General features: G+C 35.7%; 1 protein-coding gene across 1 annotated transcript; it reads left to right on the top strand.

Annotated features, from left to right (window-relative positions):
- Positions 1–10,823: 10,823 nt before the first annotated feature.
- MUR3 (Exostosin family protein) lies at positions 10,824–13,308 on the top strand. The gene has a single exon (XM_079003877.1). It carries the CDS (start codon positions 11,197–11,199, stop codon positions 13,075–13,077), a length of 1,881 nt encoding a protein of 626 aa, XP_078860003.1. The 5' UTR covers positions 10,824–11,196; the 3' UTR covers positions 13,078–13,308.
- The last annotated feature ends 4,692 nt before the right edge of the window (positions 13,309–18,000 follow it).

The following is an 18,000-nucleotide window of genomic DNA, read 5'->3' on the forward strand; positions in this document are numbered from 1 at the left end:
GCCAAATTTGATATACTGACTATGGACTTGGGTTTCTTGCAAGACAAAGAAGTATCAGTGTGTGAATGAGACAAGTCAGTATCTGCTACCTTGCGCTTGCGAAATAGCGGATGAGAATCTTCACTAGCAACGTCTGAATCTTCTCCTTGGACCGGAATAATGGGATCAACAGTGGGATCAACGAATTTCATGTATGGCCTTTGAGATTCATTATCAAGATCATCTGAATCTTCTTCTTGGACTGGAATAAAGGGATCAATGAAGTTCATATCCAGTATTTGACATTCATCATCTTGTTCATCATCATGCTCACTATCTTCAACAAGCTTTTCAGTACCTGCTGGACTATTAGGCTTCGCGAAGTCAGACTCGTGCATCTGCTTTGGTGGCTCAGACTGAACTAAGGAGTTGTCAACATATTCAGTGTCTCTCTCTTTTGGATTATCATCAGCATTATCATGATCAGCATTATCATCATCATCAACATTATCATCATCATCAACATTATCATCAGTATCAGTATCTCCCCCTTTTTGAGCATCATCAGATTGGGGACTAGAGGAAGGAGTATGCAAGAGAACTTCCTTTAGCTGATGAACATCAGCCTCAATGCGTAGAAGACGCTGACTCATGTCCCGAGTCAGCGTCAGAAGTTCAGTAAATACTGAGGCCGGAATTTGAAGGAATGAAGTACCTGGAGCTGCTTGTGAGCGTGGTGGCATCCCCGGAGAAGATTGGTCCCCCTGGGGTGGATTCTCCCCCTGTGAGGGATGCTCCCCCTGAGATGGGTGCTCCCCCTGAAATTGTTGCTCCCCCTGAATCAGTGAATCCTTTTGAGTTGAGGGAACTTTCTTAGTAACAGAGACGATATGATGAGAAAGTTGAGGAGAGAAATGACCACCATCATGTGGTTCATCCTCTTGACCGGCATGATCTTCATGGTTACCATCAGCTCCTTCATTAGTATCAGCGGTGAGTGAAGGAACAGTATATGGATTTGCAATCCATTCTCTCATCCTATCAGAGATTCCGATGTCAGTATCCAGTGGATCATCTTGATACATTCGAATTGACATGCGAGGGCATTGGATGGGATTTCCAGGGTGTGAGAAGTAATCTGCAGCAAAAAATTTATCGAGCACAAGAGCAATCCAGCGTGGGAAGGGAACGTGATCAGCGCGTACATTTGCATGAAGAAGCTGAACAAGTTGATCAAAGAATAAGACCCCATAATCAAGTCTTTTGTTAAGAAGAAGTGAGCAGACGACTTGTTTCTCATAAGTGCTTAGTTGATCACCACTTCGAGACTTGTGACCCACACATTTGCACAGAGCACCGGTGAAGAATTTCCATCCGGGGGTCATACATTGGCGCAGAATAAGAGCTGATCGAGCACCATCCTTTGAGTGATCATATCCCAGTTGATCGAATAGACGTCGACAACGTTCAATAGAAGGAAGTTCAGAGAATGGTTCAAAGATAGGTAACCTGAGTGCAGCACTGAGGAGTTCTGCGGTAATAAAGACAGAGTGTCTTCCATGGCCAATAGTCCTGGTGATGACATTGTTTTCATCATTGACTGTTGCGGTGTAGTAGAACTCACAGACTTGTTCAGGGAAGAACTCTGATGGAATGTCACTGATGGCGTATCGTAGGCGGCAGGAGGCTAAGAAATTAACAAAATCATCGAGTCCAAGACCTCGATGAACATCTGGAATATCAGGGTTGAAAACAATGTTGGTGGCTTTGATGTATATTCGGAGAGGAGGAGAGTTTGGGGCAGGGATTACCCTTCGTGAAGTAGAGGAGAAAGTGAACAGAGAAGCCGCCATTAGAGAGTTTTTAGGGTTCTATGGTTTTGAATATAAGTGAAGGAAGTTTAAATTGTGGAAGGAAAGTTTGAAATAAGGGTGGAAAGATGTTTAAATATGGAATTAAATGGGCCTTTAAAAAGGTAATGATTATCTTCTTCAAAAATAACGGCGTATCGTAACAACCTGTCAGATCAGAAAAATAGTCGTTGGATAAAAGAGCCGTTGACTGAAGATGAAACGTCAATCAGTGTTTGCGGAAGCGTTGAGATCAGTGTCACAAAAGTTATATGCTGAAGATGATTCTCCGTCAATTCAAGGTACAACTTGCTTGATTGGGGCTAGCAAGGAGATTGGTGCATGTGATAGATACTAGTTGTATTATCTAACCATCGGCACAGAGTGTTGTGTCTTTATCGATCAGTGAGTGGTTTATCTTACTGAATCATTAGACACTGAATGAGAAGAAGGTAAAGAAAGGATTGTTGCGTGTGATAAACCTTGGTGTTTTGGTCTAACCATCGGCAAAGATTGTGAAATTCTCATAAGTGTGTGTTTTGTCACACGGAATCATGGAATCAGTGTAAGATTGGTAAGAAAAGATAGTTGCGTGTGATAGATCTTGGTGTTTTGATCTAACCATCGGCAAAGATTTTTAGATTCTCATCAGTGTGTGTTTTGTCACACTGAATCACGGAATCAGTGTAAGATTGGTAAGAAGAGATAGTTGCGTGTGATAGATCTTGGTGTTTTGATCTAACCATCGGCAGAGTTTCAAGTTGTTATCAGTGTATGGTTTAATACAGTGAATCATTCAACTTTAGTTTAGAAGAGTTGAAGAGGAGAGAAGGATAGGAGATCAAACCAAGTACTCAGTATGCAAATATCACCAGCATGTCATCATCAGCACAATGTACATTAGCTTATAAGACAATACCAAACATTAGCGAAATTAATCAAAAAAATTAATTACAAAGTAATCATTCCAAGTTCTCCAATAATGTAAGCAGTTGTTTGAGAATCCAGTGCCTTGGTGAAGATATCAGCAAGTTGCTCTGAAGTCTTGACATGTTCAAGAACAACCTTTCCCTTCTCAACATTATCTCTGATGAAGTGATGTCTGATTTTCGATATGCTTCGTCTTTGAGTGCTGAACAAGGTTTTGTGTGATTTGAATGGCACTGGTGTTATCACAATATATGGGAGTCTTTGAGAACTTGATCCCATAGTCTAGAAGCTGATTTTGAATCCATAAGAGCTGTGCACAACATCTCCCAGCTGCAACATACTCAGCTTCTGCAATCGAGATGGCTAGTGATGTTTGCTTCTTGCTAGACCAGCTGATGAGACGATTTCCAAGGAAATGACATCCACCAGACGTACTTTTTTTTTTTTTTTTTTTTTTTTTTTTTTGTCTAAGTTGCATCCTGCATAGTCTGAATCAGTGTATCCAAAAAGTTCAAATGCTGAGTCGCGAGGATACCACAGTGCTAAGTTTTGAGTTCCTTTCAAGTATCGAAAGATACGTTTGACGGCCATGAGATGAGATTCCTTGGGATTAGCTTGGAATCGAGCACAGAGAATGGTTCCAAACATGATATCAGGACGACTTGTCGTGAGATATAAAAGAGATCCAATCATTCCTCGATACAGAGAGTGATTGACATCAGTTCCAGTTGAATCAACGTGCATCTTGTCAGTCTTGGACACTGGAGTAGAGGCTGGTTTGCAGTCACTGAGAGAATACTTAACAAGCAAGTCAGAAATATATTTACTTTGGCAAATAGAAATACCTGATTTTTGTTGCTTAACTTCAAGACCTAAGAAAAAGGTCATCTTCCCCATCATGCTCATTTCGAACCTTTGAGACATGATCTCTGCAAATTCCTTGCTTAGTTTCTCATTTGGAGAGCCAAAGATGATGTCATCGAAATAGATTTGAACAAGAACCATGTCTGAGCCTTTGTTTTTGATGAAGAGAGTATTGTCGATTGCTCCTCGTCTGTATCCATTTTCAAGAAGATACGATGTCAGCGTCTCATACCAAGCCCTGGGTGCTTGCTTCAGTCCATAAACATCTTTGTCTAATCGGTACACATAATCAGGGTGATTTTTGTCAACAAATCCTGGGGGCTGATTGAGGAATATTTCTTCTTCTAACACACCATGAAGAAATGCTGTTTTCACATCCATCTGATAAACAATGAAATTCATGTAGGATGCATATGCGAGAAACAATCTGATTGCTTCAATGCGAGCAACTGGAGCAAAGGTTTCCCCGTAGTCGATGGATTCAATTTGAGTAAACCCTTGAGCGACAAGCCTTGCTTTGTTGCGAGTAATGATTCAATCTTTATCAACCTTGTTGCGATAGACCCAACGAGTTCCGGTGATGGTCTTTCCTGATGGTCTAGGAACAAGAGTCCAAACCTTGTGCCTTTCAAACTCATTCAGTTCTTCTTGCATGGCTTTAATCCAGTCAGCATCTTGAAGAGCTGAGTGTATCTTGTCAGGTAAGATCATTGAAACGAAATTAACATACATGCAAAAGTTATTAGATACACGAGATCTGGTTCGGACACCATCATGAATATTCCCAATAATTTGATCAACAGGGTGATATCGATGTTCAGAAACTGATGCTGATTCCAGAGAGTTTGACACTGACGAGTTATCAGTTGCAGGAGAGTCTTCAGCTTCAAGGGTTTCATCAGCACCTGACGAATTATTTGATGATCTGGCTGCAGTATCTTGATTCAAGGAACTTGGAACTGGAATGATAGAATCAGAAATATCAGCTTCATCTCCAGCAAGAGGAACTTCGTCAAATGGGCAAGAGAGAAGCTCTTTTAAAAATAGAGGAAGAATGAGTGACTTTTTCATCAGTGTATGATTCCTCATCAAACTTCACATTAATGGATTCTTCAATGCATTGCCTGTTCACATGAAAAACACGAAAAGCCTTTGAAATAGATGAGTACCCAACAAAAATACCTTTGTCAGCCTTAGGTTCAAATTTAGATCTTGTGTCACGCTGATTTAGAATATAACAAATACATCCGAACACGTGAAAGAAGGATACGTCTGGCTTTCGACTTTTCAGGATTTCATATGGTGTCTTCTTGTGAATCCTGTGAATTAGAGATCGATTCTGAGTAAAGCACGCTGTATTGACAACTTCATCCCAAAACGACATAGGAAGTCCAGCATGAGTCATTAAGGTCCTTCCTGCCTCAATCAGTGTTCTATTTCTTCGTTCAGCAACTCCATTTTGTTGAGGAGTACGAGGAGCTGAGAAGTTTTGCCTAATGCTTTTATGATCACAAAATTCTTCAAGAGTTGAATTCCGGAACTCAATACCATGATCACTTCTTAGTTGCTTAACTTTGAGACCTGTCAGTGTCTCATTTTTACGAATCAGTGAGATAATTTCCTGTGCAGCATGACTTTTCTTCTTCAGGAAAACCACCCATGTAAATCGAGTGAACTCATCCACAACCACTAGAGTATGCTTATTTCCACCTAGAGAACGGATAGGAATAGGTCCAAACAAGTCCATGTGGAGTAAATGAAGAGGGACAGATATACTGGAACATGACTTGGGTTTGAAGGATGACTTGGTTTGTTTTCCTTGTTCACAAGCTGAGCACATCTTGTCTTTAACAACGCTGAATTTTGGGAGCCCTCTAACTAGATCTTGATTGGATATTTTGGATAGGTTCTTGAAGTTCAGATGAGAGAACCTTTTGTGCCAAATCCAGCTGAGATTGGTCTGAGACTTTGTAAAGAAGCATTGCATCAGCGCCTTGTCACTTGAGAACATATCAAGAACATATATATCATCTTTTCTACTTGCTGAAAGTACGATGTTCTTGTTAGTGTTGACAACTCTACCTTCCTTCTTTGTAAAGTGAACTCCATAGTCAGCATCACACAATTGGCTGATGGAGATAAGGTTGTGTTTGAGACCCTTTACATATGAAACGTTTTGAAAAACCACGTTATTGCATTTGATATTTCCATATCCTTTAGTGAACCCCTTTCCACTGTCTCCATAAGTTACTGCATGACCAGTTTTCTTGACATAGTCTTCCAGGAGAGACTTGGATCCTATCATATGTATTGAGCAACCACTATCTAAGTACCAGAGATGCTCCTGACCCTGCAGTGCTGAGAAACTAGTTAGAACACACTGACCCATTTGAGGATGGGTCATTCACAAAGTTATTTGATAATAGATTATAACATTCCTTAGGAAGACAGTTTAAAGAATTTGACTTAAGAGTCCATTTTTCATTTCTAACTTTAATATTATCAGCTCTTAAAGATAATTTATCAAATGAACACTCACTGATCTTATGAGAGGTATCACCACATCTGTAACAAACTATAGTACCAAAGTTCTTCTTGGTGAGCAATTTTTTGGACTTAACACATTTCGACTTGTAAGATTCACCAAGAGAGCTTTGTGTCCTTTTGTTTATCATTGAATCACAACTGAATTCAGTGTCAGACAAATTGTGATCAGTGATAGATGATGAGCTATCATCAGTGTCTGATTTGGACTTATTCACAAATGCATTGCAATCAGGAAAATGCTTAAGTTGTTCATGAACAACATGAAACACTCCATTTGAGATAGGGAAGACAATAATATTCTCAGTGAGAGGAGTTGGTCTTACAAGATGTGTAGGGTAAGAGGTTGGATCAATTCCGGTAATTTCAACATTACACTCAGTAACACCATTAGAGTTAGTAATACAGTATTCATCAATTAGACTCTGATTAATAAAAGAGTTACTGACAAACTTATTTTTGAAATTGTTTTTCATCTCATTCATGGAATAAAATTCAGATTCTTTTTCCTGTGATTTAAAAACTTTTTCAGCTTCTGCAAAATTACCCCCAAGAATTTTCTCACATGAATGTGGAATTTGAGCAGAAATAATATAATTAGCATTTTTGTGAGATTTGGCCCAAGTATGAAGCACAGTTTGTTCTTTGATCAAAAGATCTTTAACATTATCAATTTCAGCAGACAAAGATGAGTTTGACAAACTAGTGATTCTAAGATTTTCCTGAGTGGAATCAATAATGTTATCTTTCATGGATATTTCAGTTTTAAGAAGATCAAGTTGATTTTGCAAATCCCTTATTGTTTGATTCTTCTTAGAATTAATAACACCCAAATACTCAAACATTTTGATTTTTTCATTCATTGAATAGGAAACAAAGTTTTTAACCTGATACATTGAAGGAGAGTCAGTGTTGTGCTTCCTGGAATTTTCAACTGCATCAGACATATCAGCATCAAATGTACTTGTGCCTTTTTCAGGAACATCCGTGTCTTCTATCTTTACCATTAGACACTTGACTTCATCATCTGATGACTCCTCATCAGTCTTCCATTTTTCTTCTTCAGCAACAAGAACTTTATGTTCCAAGTTCTCTGCTTTCAGTTTCTCAATCAACTTGTTGTATTTCTGCTTCCAGTATTCATCCGAGCCTTGTTTTTTTTGTTTACATTCCTTCGCAAGATGATCAGTGCTCCCACAGTTAAAGCACTGAGCTTTCCCTTTCTTACCAGTACCATGCTTTTTATCAGCTTCTGATCTTTTTGAAAACTTTCCACCCATATTCTTCTGAAACTTTGAGAAGCTTCGGCCTGATTTCTCAAAAGTCTTCACAATCAAAGCCGCACTAGCCACAACCTTTTCAAGATCATCAGTGTCAGTTTTAGAGGAATCAGTGTCTGAATGGCTTTCAGTGTCTGAATCTGACACTAGCTTTTTGTTTGAGAACAAAGCTACAGATGATTCACGCTGAGAATCTTTCATCAGCTCCTTTCTTTGAAGCTTGGATTCCTCATAGTATCGAAGATTTCCATAGACTTTGTAAGTCCATAGTGTTGATCTTCTCACTATTTTTCAGCACATCAACATGGTTCTCCCAACTTGCACCCAGAGAATCCAAAAACTTCTGCACTAGAACAGTTCTATGCTTCAACTGATCTAATCTCCGTAGGTCATTAACGAGAGTATTGAATTTGTTAAAGGTTTGAGTCAAAGTTTCACCTTTCTTTGCAAAAAAATGTTCATACCTTCTGTTAAGATCATTTATTTGAGTAGTCTTGACTTCTTCAGTGCCTTCAAAAGATACAGTCAGAGTATCCATCATCTCTTTTGCTGAGATGCAATTTTGAACCAGCCCGAAAATATTGTATGGCAACGCGTAGCTGATTGCAGCACGAGCACGAACATCTAGACCATTTTTTCTTTTGTCATCTGCCGTCCAGTTTTCTCTAGGTGTTTTCTTCATAGCACCATCAGGAACGTTGTTTTTCAGAGGCTGATACATTGGGATGTATGGACCTTTTTCGACGATGTCCAACATGTCTTCATCTACTGACTCCAAAGCATATAGAGCCTTTATTTTCCACATGGCAAAATTTGTTTCATCAAAAGGAGGAATTTTAGCGGAAGGATGATTTGATGAGTTTGACGAAGAAGAAGATAAAGCCATTTGTTTGATAAAAGAAACCTGCTCTGATACCAATTGAAAAGCCTTTTGATCAATCAATTTATCAAACAATGACAGTAAATAAGAATAAGAAGAATTCACGAAGAAAAACTTTCACTAAGAAAGATAATCTCACAAAGAGATTATCGTGTGCACAAAGCAGCTATATTAGGGTTTTGTGAAAGGCGTGACCTTTCACAAACCTATACAAAAGATTATATACTGCTATTCTAGTAAATCCCTATAAATCAGGGATATGCCAGCTAACTAATTTACGCTAACTATGGAAACAAGATAAATACAAAATCTGTTACAATGCACTGAATATACTAAACACACTGAACTGCTAAAACGCTGATGCTGATACTGAGATATGCGCTGATGCTGAAAGATATATTTCAAACATCATCATATTTCAAGGTTTGACCTTACAGTTTATTACTTGTCTTACGTGATAGATACAACTTGCTTGCTTATGTGTAGTTTCTTAGTACATTGTTAGTTGGGTATGTAATGTTCTACAACTACAATTTATGTAATTAATTTAATTGTTGTACGACTAAATATTAATTTTGTATCTTGATTTGTTTTTGTTAATTTAGTTGGGTATGTAATGTTCTACAACTACAATTGGTATGTAATTAATTAAATTGTTGTACGACTAAATATTAATTTTGTATCTTGATTTGTATTTGTTAATTTACGTGATAAAGTCAAAATTTACCAATTATGTGAAAATGTACGTGCTCATCCACCAGCTATTTGAATGCATTGTCTCGTAAGAAATAATATTTAGAGACAAACAATATTAAGTGTTTGTGGTTGAACACACAAAACAGCGGGGGTCTACATCTTAATGTGAAGACATGAAGTGCATTAAACTATCAATATCTATAGTAATGCTTGGATCATGATTAAACCATAAAATATTATTAAAACTGAATTTAACTTCGACCAATATGCTTATGAATGGACATTAATATTTAACGAGTTAGAGTATTTTCATAATATTATAATTATTACAATTATATTTAACATATTAGTGGTTTACAAAAAATGAAAAAATAAAAATAAAAATAAAATAAACACAACGTATCAAAAACTATTTATTTTGAATTAATGTCATTTTAACTCCTATCCGAGGCAACAGAAAAATTAAGGCTCCTTAAAAACATAAATTTTACAAAAATCCACTAATATATGAAAAATATTTTATTTTAGTATTTTTAGATGCCATGAAAATATTTAGAAAAATTACATAAACAAACTTGGATAATGTAATCAAATTTGTGAGGTAAAACAAACAAAATTCACAAGATCCAATCCCTCTCACCTGATTGAAGCTGATATGTGAGAATTTTGATCATGATTCAACTATAAAAAAACATTCATTTCTTCCATAGTGTGACAAGGAGATGTTTTGATTCCCCATTTCATACTGTTTTCACATTTTGATCGTAGTTCCTGCCTCTTTTGTTTTTCAACTTCTAAGTTTTGGTGCTATGCTTTCCTTCTCCGGTTCTTAATTTCCGTGTTTATGAATTATGATCCAATTCTCCCAAACATCAAAATTGATATCATACAGTACAATATACAATTATTTGGGTTTAGGAAGCTAATTTCTTAAATGAAGAAGATTAATCAAATAATAATATGAGTGTATAATATGGACTAAAAGTTTTGGGCTCCTATGAACAATATGCCTAGGACAGTCGTCCATGTTATCTACCATCTGGAAATAGCATGCACAACACTAACATGATATTATTCACGAAAATATATTACCTAAAATTTGTTATTGGTTTATGCATTTAGCCTTATTTTTTAATCTCATTACCATCGTCAAAAAACAAAATTATAATATCTAATTATCTATGACTGTTATTTAGTAAGACCAATATACCGTATTAATAAACAAACTACTACAAGGTTATCCCATGTTTAATAATAACGAATGCAAACATAATGTAATTTTTGTTTCAAAACACAAGTATTTTCGTTTATATGAATATTGTATTCTATCAATTTTTTAAGGTAAACGTCATTTTAATTTTACTATCATTCGGACAAGATATAGAGTTTTATTACACAAAAATCATTATTAATAGAACTAGTTTACAATATTATTTTATTCTATATAAAATGACAAATATATATTTTTTAGTATATTACAATGATTGAGAGATGCAAGGTGATAATATAATATAAAAAAATATATTAGTATTACGTTTCTAACTTATATTTTACGGTAACCGACACTATGCGGGGAAATAGGCATGAAGCACCCGTCACGCTAACTTATACCATTATACTAACCTACGCCTCTCAGGTTCTTCTTCTTTGGACTTTTGCACAGCCTCACCCTAACTTACGCCTACGATGATAACTTACGCTCCTCCGGTTCTTCTTGGACTGACTGCACACAATTGACGCAGTAAAACCAAAGCGCATATATTAATATGCAAATCCCTCGTCGGTCATCATCACCTACACTTGAATCTTCTCTTTCTCTCTTTCTCTATAGATTTATATTTCTCTCTCTGCAATTGGATCCTCAAGTAAGTATCATCAATCACTTCATGTTTGATTCTGTTTTCATGACCTCGATCTGCTTTCATTGACTTGTTGATTTCAATCAAGAGCGAACTGCATTCACCTGAAAAATTTTCCGTCAATTATAGCAATGTTGCTAATCTGATCTTACTTTGGTTTCATTCTGTGCTTCGATTTTCGTTTTGTCAGGTTAAGTTTTCCCTTTTTTTTTTTTTTTTTTTTTTTTTCCACTTTGTTTTAGATTCATTCTCTTGATTCATTGATTTTTTTTATTGTTATGTATGTGTTTATGATTTTGTTGATTTAAAACCTAATGAGACGCCGTTCACCGGTGACTCCTTCAACGGATCATATGGAAAAGGGGACTAACAAGTCCCAACAGTCTCGTCTCTGTGTATTAGGGTTGCTTTGTGCGTTCTTTTGGGGTTTCTTATTGTACTTCCATTTTGTTATTATCGGTGGTAGATCTTTTCAAGTTAATCCCATTTCATCTGAGTCTAGGACTCTTGAACCTATCCCCGTTAGTCGTCCAATTCCGGAGATTGATATCGACCATGTAGAGAATTATGATAAATCTGAGAGTAGAGATTTGGTTGTAGCTCAACTGAAAACACCCAAACCAGAGCCTGTAATTGAACCAAAAACTGATGATCTTGATAAGCCAGAGGTTTTTCATTCCGTTACACCTCAGCCTAAAATCCCCCAACCAGACCCTGTAATTGAACAGAAAAACGATGATCTTAACAAGCCGAAAGTTTTCCCTTTTGTGAAGGCATTGAAAACCACGGAAAACAAAAGTGATCCATGTGGTGGGAGATATGTATATGTTCATGATCTTCCTCCAAGATTCAATGAGGATATGCTTAAGCAGTGTAGGAGTCTTAGCAAATGGACTAACATGTGTAAGTTCACCACGAATGCTGGACTTGGACCTCCATTAGAGAACACTGAAGGGGTGTTTTCAGATAACGGATGGTATGCCACAAATCAGTTTGCAGTGGATGTTATTTTCAGTAACAGGATGAAACAGTACGAGTGCTTGACTAAAGATTCATCCCTTGCTGCTGCCATCTTTGTGCCTTTCTATGCAGGTTTTGATATTGCAAGATATCTTTGGGGATACAATATATCAACCAGAGATGCTGCTTCTCTTGATCTTGTTGATTGGTTACAGAAGAGACCTGAATGGAGCATAATGGGGGGAAAGGATCATTTTCTTGTTGCGGGTAGGATCACATGGGATTTCAGGAGATTAAGTGAAGAAGAAACCGATTGGGGGAATAAGCTTTTGTTTTTACCAGCTGCTAAAAACATGTCAATGCTTGTGGTAGAATCAAGTCCATGGAATGCAAATGATTTTGCAATTCCTTATCCCACCTACTTTCATCCATCAAAGGATTCTGAAGTGTTTGCATGGCAGGATCGGATGATGAATCTAGATAGGAAATGGCTCTTCTGTTTTGCTGGTGCACCACGCCCTGATAATCCTAAATCCATTAGAGGTCAGATTATCGATCAGTGCAAGAATTCAGATGTTGGGAAGCTTTTAGAATGTGATCTTGGAGAGAGCAAATGCCATTCCCCTAGTAGCATTATGCAGATGTTTCAGAGCTCGGTTTTTTGTCTACAACCTCAAGGAGATTCTTACACAAGAAGATCAGCTTTTGACTCGATGTTGGCTGGTTGTATTCCTGTTTTCTTTCATCCTGGTTCTGCATACACACAGTACACTTGGCATCTTCCCAAAAATTACACAAAGTATTCGGTTTTCATCCCGGAGGATGATCTTCGTAAGAAGAATATCAGTTTAGAGGAACGACTGGGTCAAATCCCTGTTGACCAGGTCAAGATGATGAGAGAAGAGGTGATAAATTTGATCCCGAGGCTAATATACGCAGACCCACGTTCAAAGCTAGAGTCTCATAAAGATGCTTTTGATGTATCTGTTCAAGCGATTATCAACAAGGTGACACGATTGAGGAAAGATATGATTGATGGGCGCACTGATGATGATTTTATTGAGGAACTTAGTTGGAAGTATGCATTGCTAGATGAAGGTGAGTATGTGGGTGTTCATGAATGGGATCCCTTTTTCTCTAAACCAAAACCGAATGATGGAAACACCGATTCAGACGGGTCTTCAGCTGAAGTAGCAAAGAATTCTTGGAAAAACGAGCAAAGAGATCACTCATGAGTCATAGAGATGTAATGGAGGAGGAGGAATGTTTGGTTAAATGTCGTTTATACATGTCATATTAGAGGTTACAATCTAGTGTATTGTCTACTCGTTCAGTTGTTGAAGCAGGATAAACTATAATTTTGCTACTAATATATAGTTTGTCATTTTATCCGATTTGTGATTCTTTGTAATGATAATATATACACATACAACATGCTATTGCATGAACTCTTGTTTCTTTTTCAATACCATTTAAACAAGAATGCCCAAGTTTACCTCTGTTTATCTTTATCTAGTATGATTTTATTTAGGGTTGATTGTAAAGAATATGACAACCAACATTGGTTGCTGAAATGGATCAAATGTCTACCTAAAGTGTATTTGGATGTTTACGACCTTCTTATGTATATATTTATCTTTTATTTTAGTACGTAGTATAGATTTTGTATCCATATGTGGTAAAGAGAAAAGGTGTTGAAAGGTCAAACTCACCATCCATATATAAAAGTCAGTCAATTGTACACATGGCAGTTTTGGGGAGGTTGAGGTTTTAGACAGACTAGTGTATGTATGTAAGTTGTAGGGAAGAAAGTAGAAAGTTCATCTCCAGGCTGTAAACGTGTTTAGCACCAGTATTGGTATTGGTGTTTGCAATTAATCGGACACATGGCAGTTTTTGGGGAGATTGAGGGAGGGAGGTTTTTGACTATGTTGAGGGAATCTCCGGTCTCCAGGTTGTAAACGTGTTTAGCACCCCTTATTCGTACTTGTTGAATAAAAAACATAAAATTCCAATTAAGTACGGCTTCCCCTGTATTTCGAGGTTATGGAGGAATGGGGGATTTGAACTTGGATCGCTTCTTGGGGGTGCTTACCATGTTATCCTCCACAACCACTTTATTATTCAAGGGCCCCCATTGTGTTGTAGACCGGCCCAATCTTGGGCGATCTTTTTCGGTCTCGATCTGTTCTACATCCGTTCGGTTCCGCTTTTTGCATTTGCATTTTTAGGTTCAGATTTAGGTTTCTTTGGTTTGATTTCGGGTTTTTTCTCCACATTGTTTTTTTGGGAGGTTTTATCTCATAACATTAACTTATAAAAGCTCAATATTTCATTAATATAAAAACTTAGAAATTATTAAATAACTTTACATAATTTGGAAGATAAAAAGCATATCATTGAAACAACATATCTATAGGGAATTTTCAAAAATTGTAGATGTTGCTATATGGATAATTTTGCTCGGGGTTGTAATATTCTTGGTTGGTGGTGGTTTTAGACAGGGTCCTTTCAAACATAAAGGTTCGTTCGAAGATAAAACATAATAAAAATCCATTATTTTTTTTATATATATTTCTTCAACAATGAAACTTAATAAAAATCAACTAATTTTTTATATATAGTTTTTCTGACTTTTTAGATATAAAATTACAAATAATATATCAAGATCAGCATTGAAAAACGAATAAGCATGATCATGGTCTTAGATGATTTCCCTTTTACTAAATGTCTTCATCATAGTTTATTGTTATTAATTGATATTCATAATTACATGTCTTACAAAGAATGTCTTTATATGTTTCTTGTCAACCTCTACTATAAACATACTAACCATAAAACTACCTGTCAAGAGAAAGGATGCACCCTAATATATAAATGTTTGTCCTTTTCAACTCATGGGGCAGTTGACTATAAACAAAATTTGTGATTTTAGAAGAAAATCAAAACTAATCATACCATTAAAAACTTGCATGCTTACCATACATATTTAGGGGACTGTAAACGAATCAAACGTCCAATGAATTTTTCGTGAACCGTTAGGCAGAAGGTCCGTTTATTTAATAAATGAACGGGCATGAATACAAGTTATCGTTCGTTTAATTATGTTTGTGAACGTTCATTTACTTAAGTTCCTTTTATGTCCATACATGTTCAATTGTCCTTGATTACATTACTATCTTATATGTTTGTCTATGTTTATAGATCTTCAATTATGTTTGATTATCTTTGTTTGTTTATGCTCGTTTAGTATGTTCACGAACATAAACGAATAGACATGAACAATGTAATTTGTTAAACGAATGGACATGAAAAAAGACAACTCGGCCGTTTATCCGTTCGTGTTTGTTTATTTGTTCGGCTAACTTAAACAAACGGACATTAACAAGCACATGTTTGTGTTCGTTTACAACCCTACACATATCCAATATTTTAATTTGATAAACCAATTCATAAGAATGGTTTGATAAGCATGGGGGCTATTTGTTTTGAATTATGACAAAAACATGTTGCATCGAAAAGCACATGCTTATTAATAAATTTAAGCTCATAAAAGATATAATTATGAATAATACATATTTTTAGTGAGTCATATGCCATAGTCTTGAACATATATCACTCATAAATTATGAATTTCGTCTCTAAGCTTAAGATAAAAAAGGAAGTTAGAATGTTATAAATCACTTAGTACTTCTAATGATTTCCTTTTTCGTTCATAATGTAGTTGACACCTGACGAATTTTGAGCTTCAGAAATGGGAAAAAAATGTTTGCTATGTGATTGCTACTACTTAAGGCCAAAAAATTTGGGGCCTCTTGGAATGATGGACCCTTGGTGTTCGCTTATGTTGTCCACCGTCTAGGACGACCTTGGTTTTAGACGATGTATTTGGTCTGTAATTTGGATTTCGTTCCTGTTTGTCAACAATAAAATCTTCCTTCGTTTTTTCGACGTTGGTGTTGTTAATATATGATGACATTTCTGACTATCTTTCCAATTTGTCTTCAAAAATCTAGTTTTCCATATCGGTTAAGCATTTTCTTCAAAATATGAGTAAGTTTGTGCACTCTCTGTCACATCGTAGTAGTCTTTATGCATCAACATTTGCACCAATTCTTGCGTCAAAATACACTTTAATATACCTTGTCACTAAGATACAACTAATATTTTGAAGTTACGGTACTAGGCTGAACCGTTAGTACATTCATAGCCACTGAACTGATGTTAGTATTTCATATTAAGCAAATTGTTCTCTTTACTTATACCATTTAAAAAAATCAAATTTAGCACATTTTTTGGTGTTAGTATTTCATATTAAACAAATTGTTCTCTTTAGTGATACCATTTAAAAAAAAAAATCAAATTTAGCACATTTTTGGACAGTTATATTACAAGCATAGTCGGTCAATTTATAAATAGAAAGTTTGTCTTGGGACGTTTGAACTTTTGAACGTTTTGATTGAGAATAATGCTCAAACCATGAGATCCTGATGATACTCACATGATACAAGCCCGTTTGAGAATCTCCCAAAGAAGAAGACAAGAGAATGAAGCAATTTTTTGGGTTTTTTCACTCATGTACCAAAAACGATACTTACAAACAATTTAAATATGCATGCACCTACTGGAAACTATGAACAAACTGGTCATGGACCTTGTGAAAATAAACATGATTAAGGATTGACTAATTCAACTAAGAGACTTCTTCTGTCCATGTGCTCTTTGTTATTCTCTGAACCTTGCAGACCTTTAGTGTTCCTTTTGGGCCTTGCATAGTCATCTGATGATAGCAATAAAACCCAAAATGAGAGCGTGTATCAACTATTAGGCCAGACCAAATATGAACCGAATCGGTTCAAATATATATTAGGCTCACAACAATAAAAAAGAATTAGAGCTTTTCAAGGTATACACACTTCCTTAAAATATCTATGATCAAACTATCAACAATCATGTATAACAAAAACAATAAGTTACTTACAATATAAATTGAACGAATTTGTGAAAGATAAATATTTATTTAATGTGTGAGACTAATCCACCTCATAGAGGCTTTGCCTTTTAAATTAAATATCTAGGGTTTTAATCCGGACCTTGATGATTTCTTTTAATTTGGTGATACTAGTTTGTAACCACTAGCCAGCCGTTAAATAAATAAATAAATAAATAATAATAATAATAATAATAATAATAATAATAACAGTATCATATCAACATGATTTAGTATGTCTTCCTGATGTAATATTTTCTTATGACATTAATAATATAAAGTAATTAACAAACATATATCTATAGATGCTATACTATACACCTTAACTTCTATAATTGTTAAAATATGTCATCATACTTGATAAATGATTAATTATAGTATCAAACCACAAAGTTTTGTATTACATTTTTTTTACAAACCATATAAACAGTAGAAGGAATATCATAACAAGTGTGCAAAGTATTATTTTTTTGGACCTTAAAATCTAATTGGTATATTACTTTTTTCTTCTAATCTTTCAACAATTATCGGATAAAAATTTCAAAGTTAAACTCAAAACCTTATCTACGTCACACTTTCCATATTTTAAAATAACTAGGAAAATAATGCATATACACTTTATAGAGTTTTGTTTGTTTAATCTCTCAAAACTCAAAAACCTGCTTTGTGATCATTTTCCATTGGTATTGGAGTATCGTCAAAGAACTTAACTTCTGTTGCAGTTAACAGTCCAAATAAAGCTCGATGCAAGAAACATGGTAGGGTAATATCTCTAAGAAGAACAAAACTCGGCCCATATAGGCAAAAATGTGCATTGTTTGAAAAAGACTATTTAAGAGATACAAAATATTTCACTCCTTGGCAAAAGCCGGAAAACAAATATAAAAAGAAGAAAATAGCACATATAATTGCTTCTAACAATTCATTTAAAAGTCCAAAAACCAAAAACAGTTATTTTTTATATGAAAAAACTAAAGAAAAGAATCCATGCTGGTCCGGTTCCAGTTTAATTTCTCTTTTTTCTGAATCTGAAGTCTGAACCCAGCCAGAGCCACTCGTAGTCGTAACTTACTAGCCCAATTCTGGCCAATTCTACTTTTTTAGGAAAAAAATACTTTGGTAGGAGCCTGACGAGAAATAAATGTACAACAATAAATATGATGGAGCC

This window comes from Lactuca serriola, chromosome 5 (genome assembly GCF_051521515.1).
Source record: "Lactuca serriola cultivar US96UC23 chromosome 5, Lser_US96UC23_V15, whole genome shotgun sequence".
Lineage (NCBI taxonomy): Eukaryota > Viridiplantae > Streptophyta > Magnoliopsida > Asterales > Asteraceae > Lactuca > Lactuca serriola.